Below are 15,947 nucleotides of genomic sequence, written 5' to 3' on the forward strand. Positions count from 1 at the left end.
CGTGCAGTGTAGCTTTCAGATTGCAATTACCTTGCACATGGAGGCAAAGCAAGCATGTGCTTGCTTGCTAGTGAATGTGTAGCCATTTTTGCTCATTTGCATCGATTGGACCTGCCACTCTGTGCATGAAATCACACCCCAAACTTTCTTCATGCCTTGTGTCAGGTTTGATCTGACCAATTCAGTAGGGATATTACTGTAAACCCCACTGCGTGAAGAAGGGGTGTTGTGCACTCTCGGAAGAACTGCTACATGTCTGGACTGAGTGTGGTAAGGTTTGTTGCAGGAGGTGTTTGTTTTGATCAGACGTATCTAACGTTAGGAAAACATTGTAAGTGTGTCGTTACTGGAATAGGTAACAGATTATTGTTCTGTGCTGTACAGAGGGTGGATATGTAGATATAGGAAGACTGAGACAGCAGTCCAAGACGTAATGCTCATTTTGTAGTTGCCCCCATAATGTAAGCATCCATGTATTTATGCTTAAAAAATAGGATCTAGTTCTTCTATGTGCAAAAGTAAAAACACCACCATAAGTACATGGCTGTCTTGTTGAATCTGTAGCAACAGAGCCTAAAGCAAAAACATATAGAGATGTAGATGTATTTATTACTATATAAGAAGTTAAAATAAAAATGTAATTTTCAGCTATCCTTTATGTTCTTGGAAATACTGGTGAAGATGCATAGTCCAATAAAATGAGCAGAGTTTGCATTTTACACTGTTAAGAATAAACCACAAGTCAGCCATTTATTAGCCACAAATCTCCTTACGTTCCTAATCATATCCCTGTGCACGCTAAGAAGCAACCTGGGCTGGGAAGAGAGACATCAAAGAGGTAGACACCTTAGTATCGCTGTAATTTGGAGAGGGTTCTGGCGATATTTCATTTCTGCCTTATTTCCTAGAGTGACAAGATAAGTTAGGTGTCCTTGTACCATCCCTAACTCATTGAGACAGCAGTGAACTCGAGCAAAAAAATCTCAGCTGCCAGGTGAGTTACTGGCCATTTTTTACATAATAGCCTAGGTGTTAAAGCACTGATCTGGGAAGTGAAAGATCAGGATTTTTTGATTCCTCTTAGCCCAAGAGGGTTTGAATCAACTGTTTCTACTTCCTAAAAGAATATCCTAGCGGGCAAGATACAGGCCAGCCTGTGTTGAGGTCATGCTTTCTCTATTAAATCCTGCTGCTGAGGCTGCAGCATTGTGTAAGTGAGAATGAAAGTGAAGGAAATGGCACTTGAAAAATATTACTATATTCAATATGGACTACATATGTATGTATACATACTTTTTTTCATACTATTTTTATTCTTTCCTTATATTTCAAGATTTACGGTATTATTCAACTGAGTATCACAGATAATTAAACATAAAACCTGTACCTTTATATTGCCTCTTTAAATTTGTGTAGCAACCTGTGGAACAATCAGATCCAGAGTTGCTTTATCTGCATTTTCATGGATCGTTAACAAACAGCATTTTCTGCATAGCACAAAGTGTAAGTCTCTAGTTTAGCTAGAAGGACCAAGCCCTAAAGACCAGTCGCATCTGTATTTACTCCAGTTCCCGCTGATATTGGCCATGATACAAAGTATCAATGGCAGTTCAACTATGTCTTAGCAGGCTGTATATATGTATTTTTTACATCTGAGTTTTAATTAAATGTGAATGAACCTGATATGCAGTCATTTGTGCAGCAAGTGTAATCATATTTTATGCATTTGAAACTTTTGGATGCCTGCGGTACATGAAAAACACTTTATGGGTACTTGCATTATTGCATATTTCATTATAATGTAATTCTATATTAGATATTCTATTTATGCAGAATCCAAAAATAGTTTGTGCTGTGTGGCAATGCAAATTCAGGTGAATATTCCACAAAGAATTTCAAAGCCTTAACCATTTGTGACATGCAGTATTCTGTATTTTTAATGAGGACTCAACCTTTGAATAAATCATCCTGGGCTTTTTATGAGTAAAAACCATTTCTGTGCTTCCTCGTTAAAGAAGGGTCTATCACTTCTTATCTTAATCACATTGAAAATATTACGGCTTATCATTACTGTTCAAAATTCCTCAAACTGGTTTTAGATGTTCGGTCAACGGTTTAAGTGTAAATTGGGTTTCTGTACTCTAAGGCTGTGCTCCCCCCTTCCCACCTGATGGCTGGTCACTGGAGAATGAGACAGCATAAGCAGTTTCATGACCAAGGCTACGTAGGATAGCGTAATAGCTGACGAAAAGTCCACTTTCCCCACATTTTCTTCTCAAGCAATCCAACTTAAATCAGTGTAGAACGGAGGGAATTTCCTTCCGCTATTTTGGGGAAACGGTGGACATGAATAGGGATGCTTGGCTTTACCTAGTGTAACTGAGACTCTTAAGACGCTGAAGCCAAAGAGGTGTAATGAAAGGCTTGAAGGCTGTATGCATTGACAGCTTCTCTGGTGTAAACGAAGACTAATGGACTACGCTTAAGTTAATGATATTACACCGGTGTAACAATCGCAGTTCAAGTCATCTCTGAGTTTAGAGCACAGGTCCTTAGCGGCGTACTAAACACAAAATAAAGCAAGGAAGGAACCTCTTCTTGAACATCTTACAGACGTTGCAAAGCTGGGACTTGTTATTCTTTAAAATGGATAGTACTAAGCAGAAGTTTGTCTAATGAGGATGTAATAAATAACAATTTACTGTTTAAAATTTCAAGATTATGGTCAATGTCAGTGGGTTATTTTAAGAAATTCCATATTTCAAAAAGTGTAGAGAAATGCTTCATTTTTCAACTGGTTTTCCCTACTTCGGCATCAAAAATTTTTAAAGTACCATAATGTGGTAAAGAAGCAGTTCAGAAAATCACCAGGTTGCTTTTTAGCAGATTGAATAAAACACCCCCCTATAATGAACAGACAGCAAAACACTCAAGGTCCATCAGCACTGGCTAGGAACTTTATAGAATTTGAGTGAGATTTTACCATTTGTAGCACAACTGTGTTCTCAGTACATAATTACACAGAAGACCACAAAAAAAAAAAACCTGTAAAAATTATCTGCATAAATAATATATCCTTTGCAATAATTTTTAAGTAAATATTTAACAGATTAAAACTTTTTTCATCTTTAACACAAGTTAAAAAAAAATTTATGAAAACCATCAGACCGAAATACTTATTCCATTCCTTCATGTAATTAAATATGCATTTCCTAACCTTCCGTGCCAGTATTTCTTGCTTTTTGAAATAGCAACTCCAGGACATTGAACCCACAAAATTTTGGTATTATTTTCATGATCTTTTAGGTAAACTACATACACTTTGTCAAAGTTATTATTTTACAATCTATCATTATTCCTCTCCCTCTGCGCACCTATACGACCGACTGTGACCAAGCCACAAAGGAAGCATCTGAAAATGTTCTGTGCTGCCACCTATTCCTCTGCTGTTCGCCTTTAGGAATGGCTCCTTTTTCTAAAAGTAGAAGTAACGAAGTTCATAAAGTAATTGTGCTGTCCCATTCTGTCACAGACCAAACACTCTAAGTCATAACATCTTCCTATGCCCCTCTGTCGCTAAAGAATGGAGTAACAGGTTTTATGGTTATGATGGTGGTATCAGAGTAGTAGAAGTGGTGCCGTGATTGGAACTGCGACTCATTTTCTTTATCTGTACGTCAAACTGGACTCTGTTTATGACAACTAGACGCATACTGATAAAGTTCTAAAAATACTGTCACCAAAATTTCTTCAGCTTCTGGGCCTCCAGGAGAAGATTATATAAATCTGAGTGCTGTATTTACTATGAGCAACTAAGTAGGTCATGCTATGCAAATAAGGTCCGGATGATAAGTTCTGTCAAATAATAGCCTTCAGTGAGAAGCCCACAAACATGTTCATCTGGAAGGAATGGTGCTAGCTTTACAGAAAGAAAACTCTGCTAGGATGACTTGAATCTATAGAAATCAAGAGGTTCCTGAGTTCTAGGTCTATATTTATGAAAAATAAAAGGCCACGGCCTTGATTTTCGGAAGTGCTCTGCTGATTTTTTAGGCATCTAAATTAAGAGACTGTGTTCCTATGAGCACTATACTCTGACTTCTATTGTACTTGAAGCTTGTAGTATAGCGTAAGATGAAAGGCAGCCTTTGTCTACCCTGTTTGGGACTTTTGTGTTCTCTAATAATAGCTAAAGTGAGCTCATGAGATGTGATGATCTGCTGCAATACCTCATGCAAACTTGTAGTCAGCCCTAAATCGGTATTTTCATTCTTCTGATTTATCCTCTCCACCTTCCCTTAGTATCCCCTTGAGAAGAAGTGCTGAATTAAGAACTGGTACTAAGATTGGTTGATTCGCAATATATTTGAATGCGTGATGATGCACGTGTTCTAGTGAATCAGGCACCTCTTTCAATATCAGAAAATAGAAAACAGCTCTCGAGTTCCTCTGCTGCCAAGAATTGCATCATTTTGAATCACTGATTGCCAAAGTGTTTTTAAAATTAGAGGCAAACAATTTTTTTTCCTCACACGTTTGCATGTTTGCCTCAGCCTTATTGGTAGTTCTGTGTTAGAGTGTGCTAAAGTAGTTTAACTCAACTCAAAACTATCGTAGCCAACACAAACTAAGGATACCAACAGTGCTTTTTCCAGAGCAACCACCTAAAATGGGAAGAATGCCAATATACAGACTAAACTTCCAAATAAGACCTGCATTGAGGGCCTCATCCACACCCACTGAAGGTACTGGAACATGTCAGTGACTTTAAGGGTTTTGCATCCATGTTTTAGCTTTCCGTCAAAGAGTTCAATTCAAGAATACTCGCTAATGGCAAATCATTAACATGCCCTTTAGCATTCCTGGTAATAACCTTAATCATACTGAATTCCTTTAGTCTCTCAGCTTTTACAAGAATACCACTGTAATTTAACGTTAATAACACGCCCTTACTAGGAAGTATTACCAATTTCTTGCTTAGGTGATGTTACAATTAGCAATATCTTGCTGTGACAATTGGCGCTGTAAGAGAAGTGCCATTTATAGATGGTATTACATATGCAGCATGTGCTGCATGCACGTCCAAGCATTCTGATATGTGCTAAGTGACTGGAAAGGCAACAGTGAAAGATATACATGCAGAAGAACATTTGAAAACACTTTAGATGAAATGCGAGGTAACTTTTTGCACGCACAGGGCTGTAAATGAAATAATAATATGAGACTTGAAACAAGGTTTTAAGTTATGCTTGATTAAATCTGTGTTACAAGCTTCCGGTACTCCTATATCATACTTAGGTCTCCTGGGTGCTGTTAAGTATTGTCAGCCAACAAACTATAATTTCATGCTTGAGTGGACTAATACAAGCCTAGGCTTCTGCTTCTTTGTACATTCAGACTACAGTATGCTGTAATAATAAAGTGAGAAGGGGAGGAAAAAATAAAGCAAAACAAAAAATTGTCACATGGAATAATAATTAATACTTATCAGTAAAATCAGATACTAAGATGCTTGAGCTATAATTTGTTGAGGTCAATAAACTGTGAGTACATTCTGTATTTTGATTTGACAGGTACTGTAACACACAGCTATGCAGGTAGAAGTAAGCCGCAGAACCGGATGGTGGTTTTTTTAAATGTAGCCATTTTTCTAGTTGTGCCTTTTGTCCATGCCGGAACGTTTGGATTTTGGTCAATAGCTATTAATATAGCACCTCTGTACAAAATATGCCTACAAGAGGAATCCTCTGTACTTAGTTCTGTCTTGGTAGCGTATGTGCTGAATTTCTCTTATGCTAAAGTGTAAATCTTGACGCTGCCTAGTTTTAACATGCTACAGCTGTATACGGTGGCTTCGTACAGCTGAAAGTAACATTAAGAGAAAAACCGAAAACAGTTCTGTAAGCTGGATTGCCTGACTGAGGCCTTGGTTGTACGAAGTGCTACGTGCTCTTGGTGGGACTTGTAAGCATCCACGGGTCTGCTGAATAGCTTCAGAAATGGCCCTTGGTAAATCTGGGAGGAATGGCTGGGCTATTTCAGCTCTCGGATGTAGTGCCAAAGGTTCCTCGGGTCAGGGGGACTGACCGCTCACCCACAGGCAGGGATGAAGCACGTAGCGGTGCTTTGCAGAGAAAGGGGCTTCTTTAATGCCGGCCGCTAAAACATACTGAAGGAAATTAGTCATACCCAGTCAAAGTTTTTCAGATGTGTTATCTCTGTGTCTAAAGTGCGGGTTTGCTGAAATAAAAAAAAGTCACTTTCAGCAGCGCTGTAGACAGAAGCTTTACCTGTTTCCTGCCCCCTTCCCCTTTACTCCCCTGGCTCTGACAAACCACGTGGAAGGCACGTTAACAGCCTCTGCCGAGAGCCCTGCAAAACCAAGGTTTCTTAGGGCTCCAGAGGCTCCAGTTGCACTTCTCTACTTTTTTGTCAACTTTCTGACCTACTTGGTGGGCTGCCAGACTCCTGTGCAGTTGATGAGCCTTGGAAACATTTCTGAAATACTAAAAAAAAAAAAAAAAAAAAAAAAAAAAAAAAAAAGTTTTGACTTTTGAAATGAGCTTTGGAATTGTTTTGTACTGCAAAGATTAAAATGTTATATTTCTTCTATGGACAATTTTATTTTTAAATTTTAGAACTCCTTGTGGGGTGGGGATTGTAGTTTCTAGCTCTTGCAGATTTTAATTCATTTTAATATATTTTTACATGAAAAAAAGTGACATAGTTGCATAAAGACCCATGCTTTATATTGGGGCCACTGGGGTCTGTGCAACAGTCGTCATATTCAGTTGTGGTCCTTGTTACCAGAAATTGAGAGAACTCCTTGAACCGCACAAACAAAAGGTATGCTACATCAAATGAGCTAGGATGTTAAATAGAAAAGCTGGTGATTCTACACTGAGTTGTCTAGAATAAGCTGTAGGCCAGGTTCTGCCTTAGATACCATGCAAAACTCTTACAAAAATCAATGACCATCTGACACAAAGAACAGAAAATAGAACCTGGCCCGGCATGTCTCTGATGGATGACAACAGGGAGTCGATAACAGCTTACAAAATGTTTTGGGTTTTTTTTGACTTTACTGTGAATCTCTTTTCACATTAAAGCATTTCCCCTTTTCTCAGATTGCAATAATAATGACATGCTCTCCTTCGCCACCTGTCCCATGCCTGCACTGTTTAACCATTATTTTGAACATTGATTTTTTTTTTTTTTTTTTTTTTGAAATCCCACAAAGTTTCCCCCACGTGTGTCTCTATTTCTTCCCTTAAAGGCAAAAGCACTGCATACTACTATGGAGGCTTTAAAGAGATCAAGAAATTTGATATAATGGCTTTGTCACCAGTGAAGTAAAAGCTGTTGGCAAAAAAAAGTCCTCTTCCAGAACGACTTAATTTTTGTATTACTTGGTATAAAAGATAAAATTACACTATGAAAAAGAATCTGATCTTTCTGTTGTCTTCTCTTGCCAGTTCCTTTTCTCCCTAACTACATTTTTTTTGCCTTTTTTTTTTCTGTTTTAGACATGTAAATAACCTTTCTGCAATGTATTGAATCTTAGTGTCAGGATGAAATACCTGAATAGTAAAAACTTCAAACTTTATCTCCTTTTGATTGCATTTTGTGGAACCAAAATTCCTGCAGCTCCCTTCTTCCCTTCAGGATTGTGGTGGGGAAAGGGTGCGTTCAAAGATTTATATTTTGCAATAAAAATAACAAGAAACTATCACAAATAATCTTTACATATGTCGCTATGCAACGGAAGGGTGAAAAGGAGCATACGTCAAATACTGTAAAAGAACCAGAGATTTTTCATTTAACAATTTGTATTTAACTTTGCGTTCATACTTGGTATTTAACTCATGTTTAGTAATGTTTTCTTGTAAAAATACCTGGACATGAAAGAGATTTTCAAAAAATTGACGTGAGAGACACTTTACAAATGAGAATGATTTTACTTGCATATTCAGCGTGGAATTGTTTAAGAATTATTTATCCAGGTTTCTTTCTGTGAATGGAGGACAAACTGAGGTCACTTATTATTCTGGTTAATCATTAGCCATGTTTATTTATTAGGTTAATTTGCAGAGTTTCAACAATCTTGTGTCCTTGGAAAGGGTCAGGAAATAGCACCGAATCAGATATACTGATTATCTGTGGTGTAAAAAGAACAATGCTTGAAAATGTGTTGTTGGAATGAGTTTTGAACCAAGTTCAGGCAGTTGTTGCTAATGATAAAATACCTTCTGGGGACCCTGTCCTGCTAAAGTTTGCAGTGCTTGAGAAAGCCTTACGATATAGTCAGCGGCTCTTGTGTCGTGTTCACGTTATGATATCCGCCATAATCCATTTACTAGGATTTGTGCTTTCCTCTCAGCTTTTATTATGATCTGCTTGTAACACCTGCAAAACTGATTCTTGTGCTCTGTTGGCACATCTGTGCTATGACGTCTGCGTTTCCTGCCAGCCAATTCCACATTACTGTTTCTGTGTGCTACCTGAATTTGCTTACATTGCATTATCTGATGCTTCTTTGATTCATAATTAGACTGAAGTCTCTCTGAGATAAGATTGTCTTTTCTCTTTTTGAAAACTGTCTAGCAAAATGAGGTTCTGGTCCAAAACTAGGACGCTGTGCTATTTTGCTGTTGTCACCCAAGTGATAGAGAATACCAAATCAGAATATTAGTAATTAAGAAACCTTTCATTCTCCAGCAGGTAAAAGAAAATGATGTGCACGTGCGTGCTTACAGCCTCTTGTCTTTTCTTTCCCAAGATGTCTGTCTCTGATATGAGAGTGGCAAGTCATCCCATAAGGAAAATTCAGCTGAAGACCACAAAATGCTGAATTTTTCTTAGATTGTCAGTTCACCCTGGAATGCACTTTTGCTTTTAGTAGCATTTCCATTTTCTCACAGGCACAGAATAGTACTTATCTTACTTCATAGGCAGCCATTGTGTCTGTTTTATCCATGTACAAAGCACAGGAGAAATAAAATGATAGGTGCCCTGATAAGTTAAGGAGGATAAACTTTTGAAGTCTACAAATAATGCAATTCCTTTGGCTGATTGATTTCAGGTAAGTGCAAAGGACACAAACAACCTTTTTTTAAACTGAAAGGAATGCATCTGAATGATGGATAACTGCAGTTCAAGTAGAAACACTTTTAGAAGTTGCTTTATGGAGAATTGGCTCACTCGGTCCCAGACTCCTGCTTCTATTCAGTGTAACTGAATGTTAGCTCCCGAGTTTGAAAAGAAGTCTGTAAAGAACGAGAAAGCTCTCCTCCTCCTACCCTATTCATGGCAGCGTGCATGTGAGCCGCTCAAAAAGCAAAGCTGGATGGCTACATTGCTATTTGGTAGCTTGGAGCAGTATCGAGGGCGCAGTAGGCCTGTCATTGCGATAGTTATAATACCCGTGCTGGCCAGCTAACAACGATCACCGTCTCTCTCTTGCTCCCTCTCGCCCCTCACGTGTGCCAGAGAGGCAGCACTAGCACTCTGGTCGTGTTGTTTAGTCTCGGAGGACCACATCACACGCAATCTCCTCCTCACCCCATTGCCAGAAAAAAAAAATGATTAGAGTTGGCTGCAGGTCGGCCCAAGGCCTGTGTCTTGCAATTTAACACTTATTAAGTATTCAAAGAAACTTACCATGCATTTGAAGTCTTTGTCCCTCTTCCTTCCCTTCTTGCTTTCTTCTATTGTAATCTTGCATACGTTTTCCTGTTATGCAGTAATTATTTTTTTCTCAATGCAAGTTTCAGTGGGTGCTATTAAAGTACATATCCTGCAACATAATGTAGGCTCCTCCTTATGAAGACGGTGAGCATTTATGGATGGAAACGTCTTAGCACACACATTATGCTCTCTTTTTTTCATCTTCAGTTTCAGTTATTTTTGCACTTTTGTGTTTTAGTGCAGCAATCCCAAACCCTTCCTCCTCCTCTCGGTATACAGCATGAGAAGCTGGGAGGACAGTGTAGTCATCTTCCTGACTGATGCTACAGAACAGCCAGCGAGAGCAACAATGCCCCCACGTGAGGAAGCAAGAATTAAGTGAATACAGAGAGAGAAAGAAGTCTTAGTGGACAAAAAGCCTTGTGCAGTAATTATTTTTTTCTCAATGCAAGTTTCAGTGGGTGCTATTAAAGTACATATCCTGCAACATAATGTAGGCTCCTCCTTATGAAGACGGTGAGCATTTATGGATGGAAACGTCTTAGCACACACATTATGCTCTCTTTTTTTTCATCTTCAGTTTCAGTTATTTTTGCACTTTTGTGTTTTAGTGCAGCAATCCCAAACCCTTCCTCCTCCTCTCGGTATACAGCATGAGAAGCTGGGAGGACAGTGTAGTCATCTTCCTGACTGATGCTACAGAACAGCCAGCGAGAGCAACAATGCCCCCACGTGAGGAAGCAAGAATTAAGTGAATACAGAGAGAGAAAGAAGTCTTAGTGGACAAAAAGCCTTGTATAAGATCATGTTAGACCAGAAATGATTGCAGGAGTTTAGTCTAAAGTAGCTGGAAAAATGGGTGAAGATTGTTTGCAAGACGCTTTTAGTATATTAATTTTACCTTCATTTTTAGTGGAAGCTTGTAACTGGGAACACAGGCCTGTGCAGAGGAGGAATTCTAACTCCAGACGGGTACACAATGTCTTGGGACTAGGCAGGCAAGACCCAGTGATATTTGCTGGAGTAAGCGGGTAAAGAGGTTTGGGACTGAGATGAGTTAAAAGCAAATTGCTACTAGCTGGGACCAAAGTTCTAATTTTGTTGTGGGATGCTCTGGAATGGGACAACTTTCCTCACCATCTGTTTGAGCTCTGCCCTTATTATCCACAGGTTCTTGCCCTTGCAGGATGAAATTTCCACCTAATTATTAATTTGTTAGTTAAACTTGGCTACATCTGCCTTGAAAAAACACAAACAACAATGTAAAGCCATGTATATAGTGCTGGATTATAGATCTTGTTTTTTTTTCCCCTGATAAATTCTTGAAATACCTTTGTTTATTCCCTCACTTTTCCACTAGCCTTAAGTAGGATATTATAGCTTCAAATGGTAATGCATGTGAGCTGTAAAAACAAAGAAGTTGAAATAAATTCACTGGAATTTACCCGCTGTCAGATACCAAGTATTTTATCTTGCATTTTCCTTGTTTAAATTATTGAGATGAAAATCCAAGAGGATACCTCTAAGTACTTAAATGATCTGTTCTTCATTTTTATTATTCCAATATTAACGTTTCTTAGCCTAGATTTTAGAGAACGGTATGTCTTTCTTATGTGTCAATACCTGATTCAAAGATACTTGCTTAAAGAAAACAACCCTTATTGAACCCGGCTGGCTCTGGATCAGGCTCCTACTGTTTCTTTCAGAATAAAAATAAAATTTGATTCTCAAACGGAATTTCAGGGATTCTTTGTACAGTTCTACCCTAGTGTGGCACGTTGCCGTTGCCTAAGACCACTGAACTAAGTTGAAATCATTCGTAAGGGGATGGAAGGAACAGCACAACTTTTTGATTTCCTCAGTGATATTTCCTCCCTCTTGCTCTTCCCTTGCGAAATAAATAGGCATAAGAGACGCTATTGCCAGAAGAGTGGGTAGATTTGTGTTAATACCTTATGAGCAAACGTCAAACTATAGAAATGTCACAGTCTTGTATGCTTCTGAAGTATATAGCCAGAGAGATTATTATTTTGCTGTATCTTTTCTTTGAAAACTTTATCATAATCCTCTCTGCAATCTTGTACTGGGCACAAATACTGTGCTACGTGACAATTTCTTTTTCTAAATTTAGCAGCACAGCTTTGTAACATTAGGCAGGGAAAGGCAAAAGAAAGTTTGGGTGGATAATTTCTCTCTCCCTGAAAAGAATGTCTTTCAGAAATAGTCATACCAAAGAAACGCTCAGAGCTGTGAGTCACAGCATTAGTGGGTTGAACCATTGTTCTGTGCAGGTATATGGGCATATGTTTTCAGGATTAGCAAAATGTAGAAGTATTATTTGTAATACAAATATATTTTAGGATAATGGCAGGGCTATAGTCTCTGAAAATCTGAATTCTAAAGAAAGATTTTGACTTGACTGCAAGAGATATTGACACTTAGGAATAAACTTGTTTGTTTTAAGAATATTAAAAAAAAATCATTTAAAATATTTTCTTGAAGTGCAAAAGACATGGAAACCAGACTTTCAGAGCATCAGACATCCATATTCAAGATTTCCATCATACAGATAACCTCTGAGAAATGGTGCTTCTGGTGCCTTCTACAGTCCTTTCATTTTGCATGTACTGTTGTCTGACTTTTTCATATTGATTTCTCTTTCTGCCTCTGTCCCTTGTTTTCTAGCTCTACTCTTGTTGTCTCTTTCATGTCTTTTTTTAACTCATGCCTCTGTCCTGTTCTTGCCTTCCACATTTTTTTGCTTTCTCTTTTTTTTTTTTTCCCTTTGTCTCTGTTCATCTGTTCCTTTTGACTTTTAGTTTCTAAGACATACCACAACCACAGGCTATTCCTTCTGAAAAAGAAGCGGAACTGGGTGGTAGTTAAAGCCAGTTATGCTGGTATTCAGCATTAATATTTAAACATATTTTCCCCCTTTATACAGAATTCACCTACTATTTCTAAGTATTCTTGAAGAATTATTCTAGGGAAACACTTTAATGCTAAGTGCTTTTTGGCCCTTAAAACTGCTCTGGTAGATGACTTAGGGCGATACATTCATTTTTAACCAAAAAGATGTTTTTTCCATCAAAAGTCTCTTTGAAGGATAAGCACTTGAACTCTCAAAGGAAGCTGTATTCCCAAAGAGTTACATTTTATCAGCTGAAATATTTCATCCTAGTTTGCTGCAGCTGGTATCGGAAAAACATACTTGTAGCCTGAATGTTAATCTCTACTCAGTAGCGCAGGGTAATGGACCGATAGATGTGCTGTTGAATAATGGAGACTACCGGTAGAGCCTTGCCTGTTCAGCTCCTGAGCCAGTATGCGTGGAAATTAGCAGACGGGCTTCTCTTATATTCATTGTATATCTCTGTTAAAGGCTTAGGGCATGACTGTTGTTGTGAGATCTCACTGAGAGCTATGCAAAGCCTTTGCAGAGTCAGTTTAAAATGACAGTGAGTTAGAACGGTAGCTTTTAACGATCTTTGCGCAGGCATTAGTGACACCATGGGTGGCAGAGTGTATGTTCTACCTTGGCTTTGGGAGGATGTTCTTTTTAAGAATATTTTAGAAAAAACACTTAAAATATTTTCTTGAAATGCAAAAGATATGGAAACCAGACTTTCTAGGATAAAGCATCAGACACCCGTATTCAAGATCTCTAGCATACATGCCTCAGTAGAAATGTGAATAGAAGCACAAAGACTCAGGAATCCAGGGAATAGGAGGTATGAGCTCCAGGGAATAGGAGGTATGAGCTCCAGGGAAGTCCTGGGAGCCACATCTTCACAATGGGTTCGTCTTTCTCTGTAAGAAGTGTGGGTAAACCAGTGTGGTCTTATTTTTACTTTCTCTTGGGTAGCTACCGCTTTCTGAATATGTGGGCAGGCAGCAGCCATTGGGCTGCTTCGGTCTCCAACCTCCTGGTTTCTCAAACACAGAGTTTACACCCTCTCTGATTAATAATTGGATCAGTTTTATCCTGGAATTTAAAAAGGTTACTTTGTTTAAACCTCTTTTCTATATACTACTGTAGGGCAGAGCTGCTTAGCTCATTCTCACTCCTCATAGCCTCAATCAGGAATGCACTACCACTGCACTGCCCAGCTTCTCTAGACCTTCTGTTTCTTTGAACTTTCAAAATTTCTTCTCCTTACTAAACGTGTTAAAATAAATTACGCTTTTGTTTTTAAAAGTATAATCATTTTTTGTTTCTTAAATATTTTGAAGGTGCCAGTTATAATGCAACAATCGTCTATGGCTTATAACAGAAAAGGATACTTGTGGTCAAAGCCATACCATATTCTGAACAGCCATGCGCTCTCAGCTTTGGTTGTATTTTTATCCAAGTTAGATGCGCTCTGCAAAATAAACGAATAAAGTGAAAAGCATTTTTGTAACATAAATAAAACATGGAGTTCCAATATTAAAAATACATGTCAAACCAAATTACAATTAACTGCACTTTTTTTTTAATTTAAAAAGCTTCTTTGGTGCATAAATGTCATCTCTGTGAATCAGTTCAGGAGCAAATTGGCTCATATAGCACATTTCTCATTGCTATATACTCATTGGAAGAGTGCAGCGTTTAATTTTATTCATGATTCCAATTTTATTAAGCAGCTGAGAAGCACTATATTCTGAGATCAATAAAATGCTATTTCGATTTAATTGCCATTGTGGGATTACGTCAGTTTACTCCTACAAGATCAGATGCTATTTGTGTATGTCTAACAAAATGTCATTCCCAATGGGATTGTGATAGTCTAATCATTATGACGCTACTTTCCTTTCTGTGCTTCTTTCCAAGAGGAGAGGAACACGACTTGAGTCAACAAGACTCAAAACACTGCTTTCCATTCTGCAAGCTAATTCTGGGGCGTGCTGCACAGGTAGATAGATGGACTGTCCGTTTACTCAGGGTCATTATTTGGAATAGTACATTAGAAACAGTCATCACATCAGTACTAGCGGAAGAATTAGTGGCAGGATGGAATTAGGAATGGGATTGCCAGTTCTCTAAGGATACTGCATTATTGTCTTGTTTGTGTTTTGCTGCAAGTTAGATTATTTTTTCATGGGAATACTTTTCTTTATGCAATTTTAAACCAAGTTTGATGTTTTTAATCTAATAATATATTAAAAATTTAATTTCCTATTATACATTAACATACATGTAAATTGGCTGATGATAATAACGTTAATGATCTGATCCTCAAAACTGTAAGGTCTAGTTCCAAGCCAACCATGGGAACTTTTACATTGATTTCACTGAGTTTTGAATAAGGTTGTATGGAGACAGAAACCATATTGTAGCTGTTATGATTTTGCTAATGTCAGAGGTGGCCGCAGTGAACTTACAAATGCACCAAATAGGCCACATATTATTCTTGGCATCTGTTTCCTTGTTACTGAATCGAGTATTTTAGCAACTCCCCCTCGCAACTGGGGAGGCTGGAGGAGGGAAGAAGATGGTACTAGTCCCTGACCGAGCAGCAGAACACTCTTCTGCATTTTGGCAAGATAGATACAGATTGGGAAAACGGTTGAAACGTTGAAGCAGGAAGCGTGACGGCAGGTAAGGTCTATGTTAGGTCAGAACAACAAGAAGACTGAAAGAAAGAGGGTGAAGGACTAGGGTGGACAGGTACAGAGGTGAAGAAAGAGAAGGACAGGCATGGAAATAGGCATATTGTGGAGCTGGCTGCAGCAAGCAGCCAATGAGTGCAACACAGAGGGAGGCTAATTAAAAGCACAGAGAGCTCTGTAAATGGCCTGCGTGTCCTTGGTTTGACTACCAATGTTTCCAGAAGCCATAGCAGTGTTGGTTAATTCCTCTTTCTAAACTCATTGTATACCTAGCTGCTTCTTGCATTCGTGTTCCCATATGAAAGCAGTGGACAAAAAAGTCTACACCAGAGCGTAACTCTCCCAGAATTTGCTGGTCCTGACCTGGACCTGCTTTTATTTCTTGCACTAACGTTAGGTCAGAACAAGAACGCTGAAAGAAAGCTTCGCTCCACACCTGCTCTGGTGGCCTGTAACCTCTGGCTCGTTCGAGCTCTGTGAGTTTGGTACGTGTTGCACCTTCTTCCTTTCGTGTATGAGATATCTGTTACCAGCTTTTGCGTTAATGGGCATCTGGGTAGTTATCTGTAGCGCAGCTCCTGCATAAACAGTACAGTTAAGGGATGGCAGGAGATGTCGGTGTGAATGCTTTTGGGCTATTGCAGATCCTTGGATCCTGTGATCTTAAA

At 38.6% G+C, this 15,947-nt stretch overlaps 1 protein-coding gene across 1 annotated transcript in view; it reads right to left on the minus strand.

The window, feature by feature from the left end:
- Window positions 1-15,947, minus strand: part of SLC9A9 (solute carrier family 9, subfamily A (NHE9, cation proton antiporter 9), member 9) — a 216,178-nt gene that overhangs the window by 40,488 nt on the left and 159,743 nt on the right. The window contains exon 14 of the mRNA XM_009325097.1: window positions 13,972-14,051. Within this exon, the coding sequence (XP_009323372.1) occupies window positions 13,972-14,051 (80 nt within the window). The remainder of the gene's footprint in view (window positions 1-13,971; window positions 14,052-15,947) is intronic.

The sequence above is a fragment of the Pygoscelis adeliae genome, unplaced genomic scaffold, assembly GCF_000699105.1.
Source record: "Pygoscelis adeliae isolate BGI_AS28 unplaced genomic scaffold, ASM69910v1 Scaffold155, whole genome shotgun sequence".
NCBI classification, from domain to species: Eukaryota; Metazoa; Chordata; class Aves; order Sphenisciformes; family Spheniscidae; genus Pygoscelis; species Pygoscelis adeliae.